Below are 26249 nucleotides of genomic sequence, written 5' to 3'. Positions count from 1 at the left end.
TTTGTAAAGAAATAAAATAAAACCTTCAAGAGGTCTTTGACATTTTACAAATGAACAAGGGATCGAACGAAAGAAAATCCTGGAAGAAGTTATCAGTGATTTGCACAGGTAAAATAACTGAATTATAACAGAACTCTTCTGGGAACAAGGATGGAACTTATGGAACAGGTATCCGAAAAGATATTATCTGTATCTTTGAAGTGGTTTTGAGAGGTTTTTGGAATAGGTATATCTATGTATAGTAAATTTGTATAAATATAAATATATAACAATATGTATTTTAAATGATAGAAGTCGTGGACGCCCTAAAAAAACTGAAAAAATTACATGACAATTGAAGAGATTCAAATACTGAATGGTTAGTATGAGACGATGTATGAATATGAATGAAACAAGAAGTATGTGCCAAGACCGAGTTGTTTGAGGGAACACCCTCTCTGTCTAACCCTGCGGAAAGTTGTTAAAGTTAGTAGTTTTAATTTATTTAAGTTAGCTAGATTTTGCACATGCATTTAATATTTTTGGTTAAAATATTGAAATTTGTTATTTATTTTTGCTTTAATAAAAATAATTCAACAGTTGTGTATTTCAAAAATCAAACAACTCTCTACGCAGTATCATCATCATCCCTTAAGATGAGATAGACATCGAGGAAAATGATCTCCATCAGATCCTACTTTGTATAGTTAATATATTAGTAATATATAATTACTAATATATTAACTATACAAAATAAAGCCCAGCTGGGCGTAAACTCAATTAAAAAAATATATATATTCTTTAAGATGATGCACTACGTAGTAATGCAAAATCATGTGTTTTTGGTTTGAAAATTTGGTTGCCTACAAATGTTTCAGATGCTTTAAATAAATACCGCGAGTAACAATAACATAATATAATAACACCTTGGTCTTTGAAATTATCGAGTATTTTTTACGTAAGTCTTTTTATAAGCCCAGAAAAAAATAATTTATAAGGCCTATGAAAACTGCTATAAAGTTCAAAATTTCCTACTTACGAACCCATTTTCGGTTATGGTTTTATTGTATAATGTGGCAAATTAAGTTATTTATAAAATGATCTGATAACATTTAAATATTTATGCCTGAACATCTACAAAATAAAATAAAAGGCACTTTTTGGCCATGTTTTTTTCTTGCCTAAATCAAAACAGCTGGATCACCATTCAGCGGGAATTTAAGCCTTATCGCCATCTACGTAAGGAGTGTTATTGATGGCGGCTCGGTTCAAAATATTACACGACGTAGTGCATCGCCTTAAAAAAAACGCGATAGTCCACACCACATTTCAGAAAAAGATTTTTTTGATTAATAATAGAAAATAATTTCATGAATTTTGGCTGGGAAATGTTTTGGAATTAAAGTTCTTAATTAAACCATCCTGTTTAATATATTGTGTACAATATTTACAACCATCCACGTTAAAATATTATGTTCTCATATAACAACATCACAAGATCCTGCCGCAAATTCCCTCTACGCCTTGTATACGTCTTAACCACGGCTTCACGGAGCATGCTATATATTATGCAGAGATTGCCAACTGGTTAATCGCGGATGTATTTATTGTAATGTTGGGGTTATATGAAATTTTTACAGTAACCACGTTTTTATCAATACAGTGTTGCCTTTAGCATATTAATTGTTGAACTAAAATTTTCTTATAAAAATCTATCAATTTTGATTACAATTATTTTTTCATAATTTTTCTTTTCACAATGACTTATAAAACTATATGTCACTTCTTGGTTCGAAACCCACATGATCGGTTCGAACGCGGTTCCATTTATTTTGTTGTCGAGAAATATTAAGACAGTTCGAACTGTTTAGGAATACGTGGTTTTCGATATATTTTTTAAAATCGATATTTTTGATTTAAAAGATTAAAATTGCGAATTATTTTTTAGCAAAATGATCACATATCTGAAAAATAAACTTAAAATCCTAATCAGATTTTTAACGGTATCCATGCTTTATGATTTATTTTTCCAGATTATGGCCAAACAAGTTGAAGATTGCATAGAAGTAAATACATCTAATTTACAATTAATTTGATGGGCAACATGAAATTTTTTAAATTAAAAATGTCAATCCCAACCTAGGGCATACATAAGGGGGAAAAGCACTCGTAGATTACATTCCTGGAAAATGCAACAATATAATTTGCACTATCAATACCCCCTCCTATCTGTCCCCCCTCTGGGGTCGATGTAAATGCGATGTGATCCAAACAATAATCATGTTGGCCACCCCTGCATTAGCATGGCAGAGTGGAGAGCAAAGCGCACAGAACGGCCATGACACACACAATTTACTTCTTCCACATCCATGAATCTTATAAACCACATCCGTCGGCCACAATATATTATATAAGTTCACAAGTTGAACATACACGTATTACCTAACTATACACTATGGTAAATGTGTGCTTTTGAAAGGCTTTAAGATGAAGGTTAAAGCAGTTTGTTACATGGATAAGTTGCCAGAATCTTACTTGGAAGGTACACAAAATTTAGATGTTACTAAAATTATTGACAAAGACTTAAGTTATCGAAGTATGAAGATAGTTTTGATTTTATAAACCTACTTCCATATTTAACCCTCCCGCTCCGAAGGGGGGAAAATACTTCCCCCAAACGTAACGCACTTTTTTTACATCAAATACTCTATAATTTAGGTAGTCCTTGAAAAGTATTTCGTAATCGATGTGCATTAAAATAAATTATAATGTGAATATAGAGAAAACTGCCACTGATTATAACCTAAGCTATCTGTAGAAAAGCGCTTTTGAAGTGGAAGATAATTTGGACTACACACTTGTAACGGTATTTTTATAGCTATTGTTGGATAAATAACGGCAAAAATCATTTAAGAGGAAGCTACAAGCCAAAAATGTGTATGTTCTTGGTATACCTTACATTGCAGGTAATATGCATTAAAATCGCTTGACAAACGGAGTCTAGAAACATTCGATTATTTCAAGCACAAAACTGGTTTTTATTTGTTTTTTAAATAATTTTATAAGAAATCAAAAAAGTTAATCAAGTGAAACTATCGAAGATAATCTTAGCTTTAATATTGTATTTTTAAAAAGTTGTTTCCTTAACGCGTTCATACATTTCTGTTGAAAATATATTTTTTTTAGTAGTTTACATTTATATTTTTTATTGAGTAATTTATTATTTTATTTTTATTCTACTCAAGCGAAACGATGGGAAAATCTTCAATTTATCTAAAGCATATTTTTTGGTATTCATAATGTACACCGATTCGTCATAAAGATTAATCAAAATAGTTATTTTGAATTAAGCCTCGCCTTAAAGCAACGTTTCAATACTAATCCCGCGATCTCCGTATTGCGAGTCGAGTGCCTTACCCCTCGACCACGGAGGCAGTCAAATTTATGAGACGATTCATGAATGTAAATGAAACAAGGAGTGATGCTTTGATCTACAAGTTGTAAATGATGTACCAAACACTGACAAATAATGAAATTCAGTTCACTAGCACGTGTGCAAATTGCACATTACAGTAAACCTACGCTTTATACACAGAGTGTCTGAGTGGACTTGTGGGAATGTGTGTTTTTGGCAGAGCTCATGGCTAAGGGATGAGGTCGCCAGACGGATCAGGGAGGGAGGGGTGTTGGTAGAATGGGGTAGAAATGGGGGGAATAAGGGGGGGATGGGGAGACGTGTTCCAACCAATTAGCGGCGAGGCATTATTGTCACGTGACTGTTAGCGAACGGATCGACGCCTTTTCAGGACAGGTCTGAAAAATAACGTAAATGGAACATTTGGTTCGAATTTGAAAAAGAAAATCATTATGGAGTTTTCGTGCGCTACTGGGTTTATTGTGCCATACTTTCATTCAAAAACTTTCGGTAAACTATTTTAATGGAGATAAAACCATTGATGTCCCATTTCGCAAAGTATTCGCAAAGTTTTATTTTATACCGCATACAAAAATTTACATTGTTCGGAGTTGAACTGCACTTGGGTCTATTGTTTTCACATCTGGGAAATGAGAGGTTTAGAAGTATTCGATTGTTCAGATCTAGTCAAATAGACCAAAAATCTTTAATTTTATATGTTAGTAGGTCGTATGACTTTGTTAAAAATAATATAATTACAGTTTTAATAGAATTTATTAAATTCATTATTCATATATTTTTTAACCTCTTTTGTAAGTTGTATAGGCTGAATAGAGAGATAATGAATAGGAAAGAGCATATGTATATAACAAAGTTAAAGCCATTGCAGGCAAAGGTGGTCTCTCACCAGCTTAGGCAGGTGTGTAAAAAAAGATTTATTTTTGCAAACGTTTGGTTTGAACTCACGACGTCCGGGTCAATAGCTAGTGAGCCCACCACTCTGCTATGTAAAATGCCGTCAGTACCTCTACATAGAAATAAATAATGCTTTATCTTTAATAAGCCCAGAATTATTTTGTGGCACCATTTTATAAGACACCCAGTGATCAATCATTATGATCAATAATAATTATTAATTTTAACCACAATAATAATAAACTAAAATACAAGCATATGTATATTGTATTATATGTTTCTGAAGAAAATTCTCTCAGTATGGCCGTAATGAAAGACCCCAGTTCAGAATGGGAAAAATTGTTTTTTTTGTGAATACCACATCAGAGTCCCAACTGCTCCCAACCGTTTGGAGCCAGTGAGAGTATGGCATCCCCAATCGGAGTACGTTGTGAGGTTGTAAAAAATGTAGAGGGGAAGTAGATGGGGAAGAGGAAAGTGGGGTTTGGAAATATAGTCACCAAACACGGCCAAAGCCATTTCAGGCGACGTTTCTATTCTGAATGGTGGTCTTAGACCAGGGCGATACTGAGAGTATATTCTGCAAGTATACTATATATTATTTTAAACTAATAAATTGTGATTTAACACAAATTAATCAAATACAATTCACTTGCACACGCCAGGATTTGAACCCACGATCTGGGCTTGAATAGCTTTGTTTGGTGTTTGTGGTCGGATCTAAAAAACTAGTAACTCCACCTTCTCCTTCCTTTCCCCACTACCTTCAGCCTCACAAATACATACCACAATTGAGGATGCCATAATCGCACTGGCTCTGGACGGTTGAGAGCACAAACATAGTGAACAAACATTAGGTTTTCCAAATGTTTTCCATAGTTCTATTTATAACCACCAATTGGTAATCAAATGGGGTGATCAAACGAGGAACAAAAAAAATTGGCTTCTGCATAGGAAAAAAAAAACTATTGAAAACATTTTACGTTTTCATTATTCGGATGAGCAACTTTTGACCTATCAAAATTATAAAACCTATCAAAATTATAAAAAGTAGGCTTTGACGGCCTACCCTACAGGACATCCACTATTTACAACTAAGCAATGTAGTCAGATTGCCTTAGCTACAAACCAACAAGCAAGAAAAATCCGGAAAAGAGAAGACACAGCTTTTAAAGTGCTGATGCTTTTCCAAAAACTTATTTGCGTACAGAAATATTTTAATCCTCTTGTGAAGGAAATACTTTGTGATGTGACTTGACACCTAACACAGCACCTTTGAGGTTTTTACAAACGCCAGGCGATGTTTCAGTTTTCAGTTTAATGTTCCAGAGTTTATCAAATAAAAAAACACACTTTGTACTACATCACTTAATTAACAAAGATCGCAAACCGGGTTTCGCTTTTCTCAAGCTTCGTTAGGGTTTATTATTAACTGCTATGAGTTGGCGATCATTCTTAATTCAAAAATTAAAGTGGTGTATTACAAAGTGTGTTTTTTATTTGATAAACTCTGGAACATTAAACTGAAAACTGAAACATCGCCTGGCGTTCGTAAAAACCTCAAAGGTGCTGTGTTAGGTGTCAAGTTTTATCAGCGTCTTGTCTCTTTGGCGCCTTGGAAGTCGGAGCCCGGAGCTGACTGCTCCAATTGCGCCCGCAATAAGACTGGCCCGGCACAGAACCGACTGCATGAGGAAGTGGATGGTGGAATTAATCTTCGAACCATCGATCCCGAAACATTATTATACTCTAGTTGTAAAAGGTACCTAATGGAAAGGTTTTGTACTTACCTTCAAACTTTCTTCATTTATAAAACTTAATCTACATCTGATTCTAATGAAACTTTCGAAAAACCCAGTTTTACTTGAGAGTTTTCTGACAAATTTTGACCTTTGAATATACCAAATGAATAAATCTGATTGAAAATTTACTATGTTAAAATCAATAAAAAAAAATTCCTTTTTATTTTTTTTAAATAAATTTAAAATAAATCAAATTTAATAATGTTATAATAATTATTAAGTTCTGCAAGTATTTCTGTTATTTTTACAGTTTGAGGCTGTAAAAATAACAGAAATACTTGCAGAACTTAATAATTATTATAACATTATTAAATTTGATTTATTTTAAATTTATTTCAAAAAATTAAATGGAGTTCTACGAATTAAACACCAAAACAATAAATAAAAAAAATTGATTTGGCACTTTTACCAAAGTTTCACTAAAAAAATGCAAAGGGTTGATAAATATCAGCGGAATATCTTTAATATAATTTTACAATTATACATAAAACAACGTGTTAAGTAAATGAAGATATCTCAGTCAAAATATGATGCAGTTATAATTGAAGGAAGTTGATATGGTCGTAATAGCTCAGTGGTCAGAGCACTACCCCGGCAAGAAAGAGGTCTTGGGTTCAATTTCTAGATGCGACTATGCGACTGAAACTACTCTGTCTTTTCTGTTTCACATGTGTCGTTTACATGCTTTTACATGCTGAGTCCGTTCTACGGGTATTTCTCTGGAGCTTGCTCGAAACAAGCGGAACACCGTTCACAGTTTATGTCGGCTTCACGACTTCTTCGACTTTAGTGTAAGTCAGCTCGCATTTGAAACGAACTAAAATATTAATGATAGTAGTAAAATTGTTTATAGTATACATACAAGATCTGTAATACTCCGTAAGTAATATTACAGCAAAACCTGAGTTGAATTTTCTTCAAAGTTTGCTTGCTTAAGTAGGAGCCACCGTAAACTTATGTCTTTAACGCTAAGTAACGCAAAGTTTCACGTTGTAATCACAAACAAGGTAGGTAACTAGTAACTATAATATTCCAGAGAAGATAATGTATCGATAGAACTAACGGGCGCACAGTGAATGAACATAGTTTCACAGACATTTATCTTGTTTTTGCTCCCTAGTTGATAACTCTTTGACAGGGGATAAACTTCTTAAAGATGAACCAAAATCTAGTAATGTACCAAGTTTCGTACAGAAACTGACAAAAAAGATAACGGTACCATCAAAAGTCACTCAGTAAAAGAGCCAGACCAAATGTAAGCACAAAATCATCACGTGTTTATAAGGATTATACATTTTTATTAAGTAGTCTTTTTTACTAGCAAGCTTGTAAGTATCTTGTTTGGTGAACATCTTAAGTTGTGCCCCAAATAGTAGACAACTATTTTCTTCCATGAATGAATTTCTCTCATGGTTTCTATTATACGATTTAACGGCCAAAAACTGATTTTATTGTGAAAGAGGCGAAGAAAATGGCGGTTAATGCGAGTTATTTATTTACAAAAAGTAAAAAGATCCGAATAAAAATCCGTTGAATAGAAAATCTGAACTTAGCGAGGGAATGATCAAGTTATTTTCATGGAAAACGGCTCGTTATTTGATCAAAGTTTTCCTTTCAAACACAACATGAAAATTCTTAGCTAAGTGGGTGCAAGTGTTTCTCAATTTCTAAAGGTTACTCAATACTCTGAAACTCCAATAGCGATTTTTCTCTACTATTCGCTTTTTGCCTTGGTCTATATACTAGAGGTGATTAAAATAACGTGAAACAGTTTTTTCGTAAGCGTTTAGTGAAATGGTTGCAACAATTTTGTGGATTTTGGGATAATCGTTTTAAAAAAACATGTAAACAGGCCTGCAATAAGCCCGCGCGAAATGATTCCAATGGAGAACAATGCGATTGCAAAGAAACGCTTAATCGTTAAACGCTTCCACCTTAAACGCTTATTCACCCGTACGCAATACTCTACCCGTAATCCAATGTAAAGAAACGCTTTCTCATTAAACGTTTTCTCACAAAACCGTTATCCGTTCGTCCTCTATTGACCGCCCGTAAAACGTTAAAAAAACGCCGATTGGCTGCCCGTAAGTCGATGCAAAGAAACGCTTATTTATTAAACGCTTTCTCGTCAAACATTTACCCATACCCACTCGTCCACGACTGGCCGACCGTGAACCATTGCAAAAATTCCTTGTCGAAGAATCTAGAGGCTTTGGTCTAGAAAAAACCAAATAAGTGTTATGTATACAAATGGTAGGCCCATCAGTGATTACAAAAAATACTAAATCATCTCTGAAATAAAATATAATGCACCTAATTTTTGAAACGTAGAAAAAAGGGTGAACCTTTTACCGTCGTGAATTATAACTCGTAAAACAACAAGTTCTGATTTTTACTTTAGTTCGTGTTTTTACACTGTTAATTCAAAACCGAATGTTTGCAATAAAGCTGGTAGATTTGTTATATGACTTGTCTCAAGCCTCAAGTAAAATAATAATAATAAAATGTCACCATTAATCATTAGCTCTTTAAAAAGGGTTCAATAGGTCATAAAAAATTATCAGAATGTAAGCAAAAAAACTTTTAGTTTGTTCAGCGCCAACTTGAGAATAATGGAAATAATAACAAGAACAATAATTGCTTTTAGAATTATTATTGGCAAGTGGGATCATTCTGGAAGATTTGTTTTTAATATGTAACTACTACTTGCAGTCATAAAAAATATTATTGTTTGAAGGGATACAATATTTCAGTGTTTTTTGAACATCTTGATAGTTTTGTAATGTTTATAAATTTTCAATGTATCTAAAATTATATGAATGTGCATCCTTATAGTTTACTCTGTTTGTTGCTTTTAAGTTAATATTTTTATACTTGGTACATATTTTAATTTTTATATATCTTTTACTCTCTGATTATTTCAAATGTATTTTTAATTGTATCATATGTAAAAGCCCTAATTGGGCATGTACAAATAAATAAATAAATATATCTTTTTCTTAGCGCGAACTTTAGCCATTTGTCGCCGTTACGTAATATAACGTTGTTGTTATTCTTATTTGTAAAAACCTCAAGATTCCAATATTAGCTCCTTGGCTCCTTGGCGCCTTGGATATTCAGAGTAAGCTGATCCAATTGCGCCTTATAATTACCTCATTGCAAATTTAAATTTGTTGATATTTTAACTTTGTTCATAGATTTTCCTCTGGCAAGTCAAGCCATGCAAACTGTTGATTAATAAGTTATTTTTTTATAATGTGAATACCGCACAAAAGTTCCTGGGGCTAATGGGAGTAAGCCATCCCAATTTTGTTTATATTAGCTCCACACAAGAGACCCTGAAGTCATCTTTGGGTATGCCGTGTGGGAGGGGGGTGGTTTTAGGGAAAGAAAGTAGAGGAAGTTCTGGGAAGGAAAAAGAATTGACGGTGGGTAGGAATATGGGGGTCAATGTTTCCAGTGAGTGATGAACGTATGAATCCATCCAAGTTCAGTGACATAGAAAAAAATAATTTTGCAATCCCACAAAGAACTGTGTTGGGCCCAATACTATTCATATTATATATAAATGTACTTTTGGAACACCCAATTTAAAAAAATCTCCCAATAAAAGGATCTCGGAAAGATAATAGCTTATGCGGATGATACATTATTAACGATTGAAGAAAATTCTTGGCAAGAGGCTGAAATATCGGCAAATAATGCAAAAAATATCACTAAACAATGGTTTGACAAAATCTTACTCTCTTTAAATGTTGAAAAAACTCATTTTCTACCTCTGAGTCTAACAGAGAATATTTCAAATATAAATGTTAACATTAAAGTTCACGACAGAAATTGTCTATTTACAATCACAAATTGTATACATATCAGTAGTAAAGAACAAATAAAATATCTCGGAATAATTATCAACAATAAAATCAAATGGAAAAATCAAATAAACTCCACAGTAAACAGAATGAGGAAACTAACATATATTTATTCTTTAAATACTATCTCATTAAAATATTAAAATAAATTTACTTTGCACTTGCGCACTCTGTAAATCACCCCTTCTCCCACTCGAAACAATTCTAAAAATTCTTATAAAAATTATCCTAAAAAAACCGTATTATCGTTACTAACCGTTACTACCCAACAATAAAAGTATTCCAAGAATTCACTGTTCCCCCACGGAAAATAATACCCCACTGCTAAATATTAGCACAAGGAATACTTCTGTTGGTGGACTAACGGTACCACCCGTACGAACCACACGCGAACGAAAAAAAACGACAAATATAAAAAAAATTAAATCATATTTTTGTGGTACCACCATATAATTTTAACTTTCTCTTAGATATATTCTTGTTTTTGTTTTGTTATTCCCAATGTTTTATGTAAATCCTATATACTTTTTGGTTTGGTTTACCGGTAACCTTACCAGGCCTGGTAAGGTTACCGGTTAGGACGGAGTTCCTTCTATAGTAATTTCTAATATATCCATAATCCTATCTATAGTAGCCTTCCGATGAGATATTACTAAAATCATTACGACAGCAAATTGTTCCTTCTTACAAGCAGTTCTTTTAATAGTACCTTGCGTCCAAAAAGCATGTTTCTAACTGTCTCAAAATTCATTTAATAATAAATCAAATCCAAAATTTCTGTAAGTAGGCTCTTAAATACCTACCTATTTAAGAATAAACCATTTTTATTTAGCTTTTTGGTTTCATATAAGGAATAATGCAGTTTGTCTAAAGACACGTCATTATGTAAATGACTTTATTTTTTTTAATTTCTAGCAGGTAGGTACCATTATTAAAAAGAATTGTCATATGAAAGTTCACATAAAAACGACAATTTCATATTTGAAAAAAGAGCCAATGCTGAAGCTTTAGACGACCACCACTGTGAACCTAAAACGGAATGTTTAAACAAAATTACAGACAGATGAAATGCATAGCGGTCGATTTAAAACATGGTGCTCAGTGAATGAAGCTCATACTGCCTTTTCGTTTTTTTGGCATTAACTATAATCACTTTTGATTCATATTTTTTAACTTGACTTTTAAGCGCTACTTTAAGCGAAATTTTCTTGTTAGACGAGGAATTACTTATTAAAATGTAACTCAAAAAAATGTTCAGGGTTTGATTAATACAGGGTGTCCGGGGGTAAAGTGGGCTGAAAGTACCTAAAAACTACATTAAAAACTTATTACTTTTTTTACTTCTACAATTATGTATTATCACCTCACAAAGTTAGCGCACTTTACCCCTGGATACCCTGAAGAGATTTATGCAAACCTTTGATCAACCCTATTTCAACCTCCACCATTTTAGAATATTAATATGTAGTTTTGATGGCCTGTTTCCGAAACAGAAATTTAATCAAATATATCAAGCCGTTTTCACTTTATTAGCTATTGAGAGGGATTATGCCGATGTATTCAACGTCTATAACAATATACCCATAACATAATTCTCGTCTATGGTTACATTACATACGTAGAATGAATACTAGTCCAGAAATTTCAAATCAAGGTTGGATTGAATAATAATTATTAAAGTTTGTTAATTATTTTATTACTAGGCAACTAATATCTCATAATTTCTCCACATTGGATTAAAATTGGTGACGTTCTTATGTCCGATATTATTACCAAAAGATGAGATGGATTGGTGTCCTTATATAATGACCAGTTTTGATAAAGGGGTGCCGTCAAGAGGTTTGTAAAGACATTTGAAGGAAACTCAAGTCCAAAGATGAAGAATAACTCATACAAGCACCTAATGCTGTTGCATTCCGATAGATGGTGCTGGTTCGGTTGACGGAGATAGCCGAATGCTACAAAGTGCCTTCGAACGCTAGGTTGCCATTCACTCTGTCAGTCGGGAGCGCGCAAACTCTTTCTAGAACTTCAACAGATTGGTCGTCTCTGGCTTTGTAGATAATCACTCTTGTATCGTTAGAAAGGGGGTCATATCAATTGGGGGACAGCCGCGGAATATCATTTATTTGTATAGGATCTGTCACTTTGACAGATGACAGCCGCGTAATTACGGCGCTCCACAAATTGTACTTACCCCTTATCGATGAGATGGAATGTTAAATTGAAAAAGGGTATGAAATAAATAAAAATGGTCAAACCTTAAGTTTGAACTTCTTCATACACAGTCCACAGTAACCATAATTATTAAGGTAGTCAAGCTTATACATTTTGATAAGATGAGAAGGAACGGAGTTAATATGCAATTTTCGTACTAAAAAATTGTAAAACTCAATTATTTTTAGATGTATTGTGACATTTTTCCTGTCACCCGATCAGTTACTCATTTTAAAATATATTTTAAATAAATGCCACACCGTTGTAAATTTCATTTTTCCATTTAAATAAAGCATTTTGGGTCATAAAGTGTGTCAGCTCGCCCGCGTTTCCCACACATTTGGTAATTTTCCCTCCCCGCACGTTTGTGGGGAAACTCTGTAACAGAAATGTAATATGCGGCAACATTACACTCAGCAGAATGATATGAAATTCCCACAGCGGCAATCGTCTCGGACTTTTATAACACTACTTTATATGTAAATGAGGTACATCGCGTAAAAACAAATTGCAACATCTTCTAAGTGTATGAAATAAAAAGATCCCGCAAAAACTTTCCTTGTTTATTGCTTTGTCTTGCCTGTGGAAGTTATTCAAATATGTTTTCTTAATTTTAACTGTGAATAAAGTGAGTTTTCAAAGTTAGGAGAGCTATAAATTCTCCGCTATAACGACGATAAAATATGAGTATCTAACATTGTTTTCATTTTTACGTACACATTTTGTAGTTAAAATATTTAAAAAAAATTAACTAAGTCTTCTAACAGAAATAGCTACGTGAACGGTCGCTGTCGACATTCAAAGCTAACTATACTAGGGTAACGAGATTTTTTTCTTTAATGTGAAGATTTTGATTTTTTTGTCAAGAATTGCTTAAATTTAATTTCTTTAACATTTTCTGACAGGCCAATCATGAAGTAAAATTACTAAAAGTAGGGTATTTTCACTGTTTTTTTGTATTATATAGAAAAAAATGATAATGAGGGCAAACTTTTATTCATTTTTTTGTGCTGACGAATACATTTTCTATGACATGTTCATTTTTATTCGTGAATTTGGCGGCGTTGACATCACGCCTGGCGACATTGGTGACAGCCGTCTGACCAGAAATTTGAGTTTTCTACGCGTTTCGTTGGAACCGTTTCGAAATGTGCGATTTTTCAAATCGATTTTTGAAAATTAAAAGATTACACATTTTCAGTATAGTGATCAGAAACAGAAAATACAGTTAATATCTTACCGCATTTTAACAGTATTCGAAGTTTGTGAAAATATCCCATTGAATTTTTTGAATATATTTTTTAAGAAAAACGCATTCCCGTGTTACGAATAACCTTTTAATATTTGAAAATCTCTCACTACCATCACAGTATACGGAAAATTTTGTTTGTGTCGTAATGTAGCTCTGTAGCCAGAAATAAATTGAACTAATGAAGCGACGTCTGAGTGGAAAACCAGACGAGATGAAAATTCAATTCTTTACCGGTCAGAATAAATTATTGTAAATACAGGGTTTTCCAATAAGAGGCGTTATTTTGATATTCAATCGTAAAAGATTAATGATTTCGTTGCTTGTATAGCACATAGCGCTATCTTGTTGAAAGTAAACGTTGTCCAGATCAATACCATCCAATTTCGGCCATGAAAAATCATTAATCATCTCTCGATAGCGCAATCCATTCACCGTAACTGTTGCTCCAGCCTCATTTTCAAAAAAGCAAGGTGTTGTTTTCTACTTGCTAAATGTTAAAAAATAACAGCTTCAAAAGTAACATATACCGAAATAGCGGACTATTCAAAATAACACCTCTTATTGGAAAAACCTGTATATGATAGGAATGTGTTTTCGCATATAGGATTTTTTTAAAATTTACTATACTGGGTTCTTATAGAGGTTCTCGTTTATATGAACGATTTAATTATAAAAACTAAGTTATTATACAAATAGGTGCATACAATCACAATAACCTGCCCAGTCAAAAGATAATAATACCAATATAAAATTATAAATTTGTGTAAAAACTCACTCAAATGAGAAATAATTATAAAAGAAGCAAGAGATACAAAAAGAAACAAAGTGATACACAATGTTATTGGCTCAACAATTGTTATGTAGTTATGAGCAATAGCAGGATATTTTTTCTAAATTTGTTTACTTGACGAAAATGTCTACTTCAACACACTCTATTTTACTATCTAGGAGACACGTCTGAGTAAGAGGACTAAAATATGCAATATTATTGTTTAATGTCAATTATTGAACATGATGGCGTCTTAAGGCGAAGCTTAATGCTAAATCACTATTTTGATTAATCTTTAAAGAATCCCAAAAATCCTTTGCTTTAGATAAATTGAAAGTTTTCCTATCGTTTCGCTTGAGTAGAATACAAAAAAAAACTCAATAAAAAATATAAATGTAAGCTACTAAAAAATATATTTTTTCAATAAAAATGTATGAACGCGTAAAGAAAACAACTTTTTAAAAATACATTTTTATAGCTAAGATTATCTTTGACAGGTTCACTTGATTAACTTTTTTGCTTTCTTATTAAATTATTTACAAAATAAATAAAAACCAGTTTTGTGCTTGAAATCGAACGTTTCTATACTCCGTTTGTCAAGCGATAATGCCTATTACCTACAATATAAGGTAAACCAAGAATATACACATTTTTGGCTTGTAGCTTCCTTCTAAAAGTAATTGATAAAAAAATTTTCTTTACTGCTAAGAAACAATGTCTAGATATCCGAGAAATATTTTATGTAAACATATCAGATCAATCAATTATTGGTTGAAACTATTCAGATGTTTATATTTTATTTTTAGTATTATTTAATGACCAGGCAGCGTTCTGCTGATGTGCTCATATCTGATTGCGGAATATGTCTACCAGTAATTGAGTTGTTCTACATTTTAAAATAATTCAATCCTTTCTTCTCTCCAAGTAAAAATCCAATCAAGTTTTAAATTGGTTTATAGTAGTAGCATCATTTTGCATCCATCATGGGATTGGATGCAAAAGGTGTTGTGTTCATTTATCTGAGGTGCCATAGAGATTTACATTTTTGTTGTTGGTGTAGATTTTTTGGATGCCAGGGCAGCTTTAATGTCCAGAAACATCGAAAGTCTCAATCAAGTCAACCGTATCACTTCTTTCTTTTAATGTTGGTAATATTAGTCTATCTTGAGTCTATATTCATATTGACTATCTTTCGAAGCTCTTGGTTTCATTTCTGCCCTCTATTAGATTTCGTAAAATGGAGAGGTTGCACACGCGTTTTTTAAATATTTTTAACACCATGTCCAATGTTAGATCATGTTAGTAGTTCAATAAATTATGAGTTTAACACCATGTCCGATGTAGAGTAGAGTTAGGAGTTCAACACATATCTGAGCTTAATACAAATAGTGAAAATAAAGCGTAGTGATATCGATATTGTGCATTTGGGGAAAATAACTGATAGGTCACTTCCAAATGAGAATTAAGCCAGAAGGAGAATTCTGGTGGGTATTTATTTTTGCGTCCGGCTTAAGAACCGTTCTTTGTTGATAAAAAAAACCATGTTATCAATTTTATTTATATAATTTATTTTCCGATAAATTCTTACATTTGGGAAGACAGTCAAAAAAAGTTTTAATGAGTTTCAAAAAGCGTAATTAAATATATCTACTAATTAAAAGAATCATTCAACAGCTCCATTTATTTTTTCATGCTTGCTGTGTAAGAACATCGGTTCTGCCATGTTGTATCTTGAAACAAGTGGTGACGACTACGGCTGACGTTTTTAGGAACTTATAAGCCATAGCATTCCAAGTGCTTCCTCAACCAATCACCTTGGTTGAGGAAGGGAGGGATATATATTTATATGTCCGTCACCCCTGGACACACTGGTCTTTAGCAAACCCTTATACCCTTTACCTTCCCAGAACTTCTTCTCCTTCCTTTCCTTTGAAAACGACCTTCCACACAGCATCCCAAAAAATGATATATGTCCTGAGGTAAATGATTTTCCTGAAGGCCTCCTGTGTGAGGTAAATGTAAAACAATAAGGACCGGTTGTTTCAGAAAATTTTAACAATTCATCAAATTTCAACGTCCATTTTCAAGTTCTGCGAAAGATTTTTTCAAGTTCTGTTTTTATTTCAGTTTTGTCAAGCAACTAGCCTATAATGATATAATAACAGAACTTGAATAGGACATTCACAGAACTCGCAAATGAACGTTGAATTTTGATGAATTGTTCAAATTCTCCGAAACAACCCGTCCTAAGTGATTCTGGTTAAGAATATTTATATTTCTTCTCTTTTGTAGTGTTAAAAAATCCAAAATAAAATAAATTATTTTTTTCCTCGGTTTTTAGTCTTTTCTAAAATTCTCAAAGTTTTCTGAGGAAATATTATATGATTTAGATAGTTCTTGTGGTAATTCCACCCGACATAGTAATACTAAATATTAAGTTTGAAATCGTTGTTTTCGTGAATTATATTTTAAAGTTTACCGAGATTTTAGATTATGCGTAAATTAATCTTCAAATAACATAAAATATTACGTAGTTTATGTGTATTTATACCCATTTCAGAACTGGTTGGTGCTTACGCAGGGATTATTGCCGCTGGTTCCTACCTATTTCACAAGTACTATTTAAGGGCTTTCACCAAAATACAGTAGTATTATGTAAGGATAAAATTCTATTTGGAAAATTAGTATTTTCATGGTGGAACATTATCCTTAATTTAGTTTCCAAAACACATCAGTGTTTTCTATTGTTTTCCTTTTACTCCTAACTATCCTAAATACACAATTTTGTGTAACACCTGTAGAAGAGTCTACTTGAAATAATAAAACAAACAAATTCCTTGCGTAATGTGATATTTTCCTGCGTAACGAAGTCAAATTTGTTTTCATAATTTTCAAAATTGGAACTGATGATTGAGTGATCGCAAAAATATTTAATTTAAATTTCATCAATAATTCGATATTCGGAATCAGTATTTCTTTTGTTTAAAATTATGTCAGCTGATTTTTCAAGTTCAGAAACGATTTTAATTCGATAGGTAAATTACAAACCTAAAAATATTATTTTGTTATTTAGAAGATAGGGAACATTTGTTTTGAAAGTTAATGTGTAAATATTTTCAGCTTCCCAAATCCTAAAATTACAATATTCCGTGATTTTTCATAGGTCTGCGCTGGTTACGTTGAAAATTATTTTATAACGTAAATTTTTTATAAAAAATGTTTTCACTACCCGATTTGATAACTAAAAAATTGAATTTCGTTTTTTTTTTCATAATTTTCATCTCTCATTGAAGTTTTCTTGACACAGCATTGTTATGCGATAGTGAACTCTAAATCAGGTCTCCCCAAGCACATTATTGGATGAAAGTGTTATTCTAGAGCAAGGCTGCCCAACCTTTTTAACAGTTGGGCGAAATTGACGATTTAAAAATCACTGGCGGGCCACTGAATACTGACGTTTCCTATTTTTGTTACCTAAGCTTTTTAAAGTCTTGTTTTATACAAAAAACAAGTAAACATATTAAAATTTTACTGCCGTTTATCAAAATAATAAAATAAATAGCATCTACTGCCAAATAACGAAACAACATTTTATGTAGCAAAAATCTAAATTCATGTAATTGGTACAATCAATGTGATTTCTGACATTGTTTTTTTTTTTATAATTCTCCTATGTTATTAGTCAGTTCAGATGTTGTCAGTAGCAACAACTCAGACATAAGTTGCTCAGTTACAGATGTGCGGTATTTATTTTTTACAAAATTAAGATTAGAAAAAAACTTTTCACTAACATACGTTGATCCAAAACTACTTATAAATTGAAAGGCCAGGTCAGTTATAGGGGAAAGTCTTCCTTTGCCACCAATTTCCAGAAATCTCCAAATTCTTATGAAGAACTTTGTGACTTTGAAAATATTTTTTCTGCAAAAAGGTTTTTTAGTGCAGAATGATTGTGCAGTTCAGTGAGTTCCAACTGGATACTGGCAGAATAACTAATTATTTCAGTCAAACTGATTGTGAAAGGTTGATTGGTGTGATTAACAAAAAAGTCCTGGAATTTGCTTTCAAACAACTGTAATAAACATCTACTTTTAGTCTCTCTCTGTCTGTCATATAATATGTTCTGATTTCTGATATCTATGGTCTGTCACTTTACGAGCGGAAAAGCTAAACACGTAACCGCGCGTAAGCTGCATTGTTTGTTTTAGCGCGGGCGCGCGACACTTTTTCAAATTGGCGTTTTTTTTTTAAATGGTTCACGCGGGCCACTTATAATTCGTTCACGGGCCACAATGTGGCCCGCGGGCCTGGGGTTGGGCAGCCTTGTTCTAGAGCGTTAATGGTTGGTTGTTAAAATGACATTTCTAAGATGGCATAAAGAAAGATAGATGAAACACAAATCTAAAAAAAAATTGTTTTGAAATTTTAACTTTTAACTAAAGTTGGTGCAGCCTAAAATTGTTGTGACTCATTTATATTTGTGAAATTTCTTTTTTGTGTTTTTTAGAAAGAAGAAATATAGAATTAAGGGCACCTCTGGTGAAGGGCTGCCGTGTCCCGCGCAGTGCACCCTCGCCCCCGTATTGTTAGCGAAGTCCAGCTTATGAGGTGGCTCCACCGCGAACTGTGGGCCCTGCAGCTCTCCACGCGCCAGGGACACTGTAAAAAATGATCACACATATTAGACTAAGAAAAAAATTTAATTTTGTTATTTTTAAATTAAAATATTGAGAAAACACAGATACAGTAAAAAAAGGTTATTTTTTTTACATTTACTGACCACAGGAGGCACTGAAGAAATCAATTTTTGCCTGTGTCATCTTTGAGAATGTTGTGTAGGGGTTAAATTTTAAAAATAATCAGGATGGAACATGGGTCTTGCAGATGCCCATGTTGTAGGAGGAAGGAAATACAGAGGCCAGCAAATCGCTCCACATCCGAGCTATTGAGCTTGACAATAATTTGTAGAACGACCTGTTCTCATCCGACATATATTAAGTTCTTGATATAAAACAAGTATATGCAAATGCACACAAAAACCATATAACTCCACACAAACAAATAAAACAACCAGAAATATGTACTCGCTTCTAGCAATGAATACTACTTTTCACAAAGCACACAGTAGGTACTACCCATGACCAAAACTGCAATAAAATCAAAATCAAAACTGTAAATTAATATTATTCTGGTCGTAATTAAGACACATAATAATTAATCCAGCTTCCAAAACCAATAAAATAACTGGATCAAGTAAACAGGAAGAGATTTCATAAAAACCAATCTGGAAAATAAATAAATATTCACAAAAACCATAGAAGAATAATTTAATCAGTAATATTGTAATATTGTAAAGGATCAATGATGTTCGGAACACCATTCATTGAAATACTGGTATAACAAGAATACCTTTCATACCTGACGCCTGTGCTCTAAAGATTGAAATCTGTTTGTGGGAGCGGAATCTATCAAACAGACCTTCCGTTTTTGCACATAGTCTAGAATTTTTTTCAAAACCATCAAGTACAGATAATTTGCCTGCATCCTGAACTACCATTTCTCATAGATTAAGGACTAATGGGAACTGAAATACATTGAACGTAAAAGTTCCAACTATTCGGTGACAGTGGTATTATTTCATCCTCATTTCGTGAGACTGAAGTGGAGAGGAGAAGTATATGGTGTAGAGGAAGGTAGGAAAGTTCCTGACTATTGAGATCTGGTCACCAAATATGGCTAAAGCCAATTCGATATATGTTTCGATTCTTATTGGTGATCTGTCACCAGGGCTAAATGGAGCGTATCGAAAATATGTATACCATATATTTTTTTCAAGCGAGTTGTGAAATTTTTTTTTTTTGAAAACATTTTCACCAAGCAATAGATAGCTACTTAAAAGAACACATCGATCAACAGGAATTTGAAAACGTTATGATAAGTTATATTAAAATTATACACCAGATAACACATATATTAACACCATCGGGAATATTTGTATGTATTTTAATATCAGGACTGAGTCATTTAAATATTCGCTTGTAGGTATCTAGTTTGTATTCAGTTGGCAACACTTTTATTTCAAGTTTTATTGTAGATATATTCAACTGCACGTAATATAGTTACAAGAAGGCTATAATAAAATATCTATAATAATTAGAGTTAAGGTTAGTATGATACTTTTCTTCTGTGTGGGTTCTGTATAATTTGTATTTAAAGGAAAAATTTACTTTTTATTCCTGTTCCACTGAACTGCACATGTTTTAAAAGCCCATATGGTCGTATAATTTATATAAAAAATAAATAAGGTATTTTTTTGGTGCCCGAATTTTTCTCGATAGGTTTAAAAAACGTTATTTGTTTCGATGTATTTCGCTTTGCAACCAAAGACGTTCTTAGCCATCGACTAAAGGTTCTGCAGAAAATGAGGACTTTTAAAAATATTTATATTAAAACAAAACACAAATTTTAACATTTTTGGAGAGGTAAAAGTATTAATAACTTAAATAAACTTTACAGTAGTCGTTACAAATGGTGATCATCTGCACAAATAATCTGGATACGAAGAAAAGTTACATTGAAATAGTATGTACCGAAGTGGTAATAGCATTTTTAAAATTCCGTGTTAACAGACCTCTTGAATCAATTTTGATTCTTGAATCAAATTCCAATTTTTTTCGAGGGCACTCAAATCAATTGCTCTACCATTGAATTGAGGGTTAAAAATTTAATTGGTCAATCAAGTAGCTTGTTTAAATTTATTTTTATATTTCACGCTTCAAATCTTATTTCCAATATGTTTATATCAAACAACATAGTGCCATGACAAATTTTTTTACAGCTTTACGCTTAGATTTTTCTAATTAAAGCTGTTCAAATTTAATATCGCCAAAGCTTACTGTATGAGAGAATTTTTTGCTTTTACATTCAGATTTATACTTTATGTTCGTGGAAAAAATACAATAGGGAAAATTGACGATAAAATTTGATGTTTTTTTTTTTTTGGAATTCAAAAAATTCGCTGAAAACAAAAATATTTGCGATGGCTCAAAAAAATTTCACACAACAAAAACTTCGTGAACCAAATTCTATTATTTGCTGCTTTAGAAAAAAAAATTTCGTAGATACAATTTTTTTTTTCCATGGTTCTACTGAATGACTACGATGACGTAATGATTTTACCAGTTTTCTTTCTCCAGACAACGATTAGATACTTCAAAAATGAATTTTAAATATCTACTTACGTGCATGTACTTTGCAATGAATCATTCATTCCTTCTAACGTTCATAACTTTCCAACTATCTTTCCATTTATTGAATGGGAAATTTCAGTTCCCCAACAGGGCCCATTCACCTAAGTCCGCAAACAGTTTTGGAGCACATTCAGAATCTGAAGAAACATATTATTTACTTAATTAAAATAGGTAATCTATTCATCTTTCATTAGCTTATGAATTGTGAAAGCTCTCTAAAGACACGTGTTTTAGTCAATTTCCCATTCAATTTTCCCTGACATCTTGACAGTTATTATTAAAAGACGAACTGACAGTTGTTGCTATCTCTTGAGTCTTCCGAACTGGAGATATTTCAGTGGAGTTGTCAGGTGATACAAGAAATGAATGCGAAGTGATTTGTGATGCTGTCGCAATGACAACACTGCTTTTGTGTACCTTAGGAATACCCTATACATATTTGCCAGTGAAGAGGTATTGTGCTTAAGATGATATATTTTTTGTTTGGATGCAAATATTTGGTTATTGAAAGGTGATTCAAAATAAACCTAAGGGTACATATTAAAAACGTTTATTTACGAAGCATAATTAGCATTATCTTGACGCTAAAAAAATTATAAAATTAAAATTAAATTTAAAAAACACCGACCATGTCCAAGTGGGTAAGTTGATACACATCAGTTTAAGTTGACATACCTATTTATCGGTGCATAATTCACATTTGAACAGCTTAGTTCTTACTGCAACGCCAGCACATAGAGTGTGGCACCATCGTTTACATAACTGGCAAGATACCCAATGCTCTCCTGGCTTCGATTTGCTATATAATTGTCATGTCATCTTAAGCCGACGGTTGCTATGTCATCTTACCCTGCGAGGTAATATTTATATTTTCCGCCTTTTGTGACTATAAACTTTGAGGATACTTAAATCATTCCTCGATATTCATAGCATATAATAATCACAGTTTATAACAAAGTAGTCAATACGATAAAAAAACGTACGTAATACAAATTTATCGGCGGAAACACTTTCATAACAAATATATTTTTGAGTCACGAAATCACAAAATTGCGCACCACATCCAAACAACGCGATCGAGCGGTCACTAAAGTTTTGAGCGGTGATGCCATCTATGAGCCGGCATGTAAACGACATCTTGGGACTTGTGGCGCGTATAATATCACAGATGTAAACACTGTGTCATCTTACCTGACTATGTCATCTTAAGCACAATTCCCCTCTTCAATTGCTTTGTACACAATTTTTAATTCTGTCCACTTATTAACATAATGCTTGTTTCTAGGATACGAAAGTAAGATTGTTTTAAGTTTATTTTGCTGGAATCTTGTTTTCAATGTTATGAAAAGCTTTATAAATGGAACCAAACACAATAGTTAAATTTTAAAAATTTATTTTATTAAAGAAGAAGATAACACTAATAAATCTAAACGTAACATGAAACAGAATAAGACACAGAAAAAATATACAGTGTGTGGCAAGCCTACGCACGACGGAAGTGAAACTTTTAGTATTCTTCTCTCTCTCTTTTCATTTCATTCTCTCTTTTTTTCTGTCTATTGACATATTTATAAGTAGCATGTGATAAAAAAATTAAAAGTTATAAAAATATGGGATTCGAACCCATGTCCTGCATAACGAATGTCGAACGCTCTGCCTCTAGACCGCGAGGAGAGGTATCTCGCGCGACGAGAACCGCGTATACAACGTGTACTCCTCAATTGACTTGTCTAGCGCAAATTTTCGTTTTCAAACACGGCAAATGAATAATATCACATAACGTCTCGTTAACGCATATAGGATCGAATCGAAGATATATCAGCAGTTTGAAGTCATATCTGTCGTTTTTCAAAATATTTCCGTATATTTGTCCGTTTTGGAAAAGATCTATCGTGTTTTAACAGTCTCATACCCGTATGGAGTCTGAATTTGAAAAACATTTCTAAATTTTGAAAAACTCACTTACAGCTGTGTTTTTTACTAAAAAATTTGTCACGCACGTCTGCGAGGGTAATTAGTCGCGTTATCGGCCTTGATTAGTAATTTTAATGATTCAAAATAAAAATAATTAATCAAAATACCGAGCGACTCTACCGGCTTGTCATGATCTGCCCTTTCTACTTCAAACTTTTCCTTAAGGCTTTGGTTATATATATATCCGGGGTAGGAAGGTCCTCCCTGCCGTCTTTTCTTTATTTCACACCCCTTCAAGTGTGTACATCCTAGTTTGTCTACGTGACGTACGACCTTGAACGCACTCATTTCACGTGACGGTTCAGTATAAAAAGGCTTCACCGAACGTTGTGTTGGGTTTTTGTTTCTCGGTTTAGAAACCTAGTTATTTATGTATGTGTGGTATCCCTTGGTTCTTTTGAGATAGAGTGAGTTGAATCCATTACCGCTGTGTTTTAAAACCATTTTATAAACCTTATCTTCTAAGTCGCCTGCTCCCCCCCACTAGCTACTCGATTCTACCTATCGTAGGGTAATGTGAATATAATAAAGTGTTAGATTTTATATATGTGATATACATACGATAAGTTTATAGTGTTAGTTGTCGGCGCCATCCATGTATATATTTTGGGAGGGGGAGGAGAGGAAAGGAAATGAATTTTTTTTCAAGCTAAGATTGACTCCTCCTCTTACCAAACAAAACTGATGGATGATAATTTGAGCAAGGCGATCGATATCTGCGTGTCTGGATATCACAACCGGCCGGGTCTCCCCTTGTTCCAAATCGGCAACCTTCACGCCAGAATAAAGAAAACCAGGTCTCTTCACCAGTTTCAGAATTGCCCCAATCTCAAACACCTCCAGGATAAACTACTTTACTGAGTGTAGAAGGGGAAAACCATAACATCCCTTTATCACGAATCTAGTCGCGAAAATGTGACACGTAAGGTCCTAAGTTACGTGCCACCTCTAGAAAACGTTGTAACTCCCACGTCGTCGGGGATTTACATCCCTTTCTAGGTCAATACATAGATAACACACGACGATCTTGTCGACATTTTGCCCGCTTATTAACGATAGGTTGTGTGCCTACCCATTCAGCCAATTATCATGTGAGATATATGTAAGGTCTACTCGATATGCCAAATTTGGGATGAGGACTGTCTGTATTTTAATATTTGGTTCCAGTATTTATTTTATGAGGTTACTAGCATCCTCGTGTATTAGGTATGGGTAACTCCTACTGAATACCTATCCTCTCAGGTAAGGTATAAACGGATAATTGGTTTGATTTTTTGCATTTAATTTAAAGAGGCTGCCTACCTCTCGAAAGGTACCTGTTGAGAAAAGTTGTTCGGTTGGTAGTTTTATTTCGGAGATTACCATCTCCCTCTTTCGACTTTAGATTTGTTTTTGTGCATCCCAATTCGTAACTTAGAAAGTCAAATAATAGATGAAAAGTATTAAATTAGAAAGTCAAATAACAGAAGAAAAGTTTTCATTTTGTTCCGTCTGGTTGCATCCGATCGCTTTCAATTCGGGACGGCATACGCTAGCAAAACTTCCCCTTTGACTGACTGTACCTGCGTCTTGTCCTATATATGAAAAGGTCGTTGACTCGTCTCTCGCTCACAGCTGATCGATGGTTCGCCTAGCACATCCCTGTTAATGATAACATTATTTGGGCGGCAGGTGTCGTAAACTTAGTTCCTGTACCTCGGTTGTATCCGTCTTTTAAAAAGGTCCTCTGAAATTTAATAAATAATATAAAAACTCACCCAGTTAGCCACCTCTCATTCTCAGCGTGAAGCTTACCTGGTTACACTATATAGCTAAATCACTTTAATTTTCGACCTCCTCCCTACGCTTATAAAAGGGTAATTAAATATTCCTGTAAATAAAATTGTACCTCCCTAATCTGTTAGGATTCGAACCCACAGTTAATAATCTATTTGATTCTCTGGTTTTTCGGTCTCCGTGGATAGAATGCCATCTCGCCAAATCAATAACCTAGCCCGATTAAAACTTGCTGCCTTTATATACGGTCACTCTGTTTTAAAAACGCGATCATTATTATTATTATTTTCATGTTTTTAAGACAAGTAATTTAGTTTGAACTACACATTTAAATCAACACAACTTTATAACACAATCGCGATTGCACAACACCGGGCGCCCCTGAGGTGGGTTTTTACAAAACGGCGCTCTACAAATTATCCAATTATTATTATTGTCATTATTATTAATTGTTTTCTCACTGAGTCGAACCACTTTCACTTCACACAAGCACCGGATCAATAATCTTTCACTTTAGTTCAAAATTCCACAATACTATTAACACCATCTGGATCCACTAATTCACTGCAATTTCACACAACACTTCTCATTTGTATCGATTTCATGGAGCTGTCAACGCACTCAAGTTCCAAACCTGACTGCCCGTCCCTGCGCCCTGTCCCGTGTGAATGTGTTTACTCCAGGCCTGTCTGTCCATAAATCTCCCGTCGTTGTCTAAACAAAAATTTTTTTTGAGCACGTTCGTTTCGTTTATTTTATGTGAGTGTCCAAAACATCACAGGCTCGATTTGTAAGCTATATTTTGACCAAAATATCATATAGGTACCGACCGTTAATTCTAGCCAATTACTCGAGTGAACACCTGCCGGTCTAGAGTCTCACTAAATGGATTTAGACATTTCGGGAGACTGTCGGTTAAAATTAACAAATTTATGTAATTTTTTACTACATTATTACAAATCATGTAGATATCTTCTTATATGTATGCCTGACAAAGTCGCAGCACGAGAGCATTTTATCACTTTTCCTCG

General features: G+C 33.4%; 1 protein-coding gene across 1 annotated transcript in view; it reads right to left on the bottom strand.

Annotated features, from left to right (window-relative positions):
• Positions 1-26249, bottom strand: part of Dscam4 (Down syndrome cell adhesion molecule 4) — a 747456-nt gene that overhangs the window by 264216 nt on the left and 456991 nt on the right. Inside the window, exon 3 of the mRNA XM_089638828.1 lies at positions 18753-18877. Within this exon, the coding sequence (XP_089494954.1) occupies positions 18753-18877 (125 nt within the window). The remainder of the gene's footprint in view (positions 1-18752; positions 18878-26249) is intronic.

This window comes from Hesperophylax consimilis, chromosome 13, assembly GCF_061612785.1.
Source record: "Hesperophylax consimilis isolate HC1 chromosome 13, BYU_Hcon_1.0, whole genome shotgun sequence".
Taxonomy (NCBI): Eukaryota; Metazoa; Arthropoda; class Insecta; order Trichoptera; family Limnephilidae; genus Hesperophylax; species Hesperophylax consimilis.
Note: the sequence above shows the minus strand (reverse complement) of the source record. Positions and strands in the feature narration are given on the sequence as shown.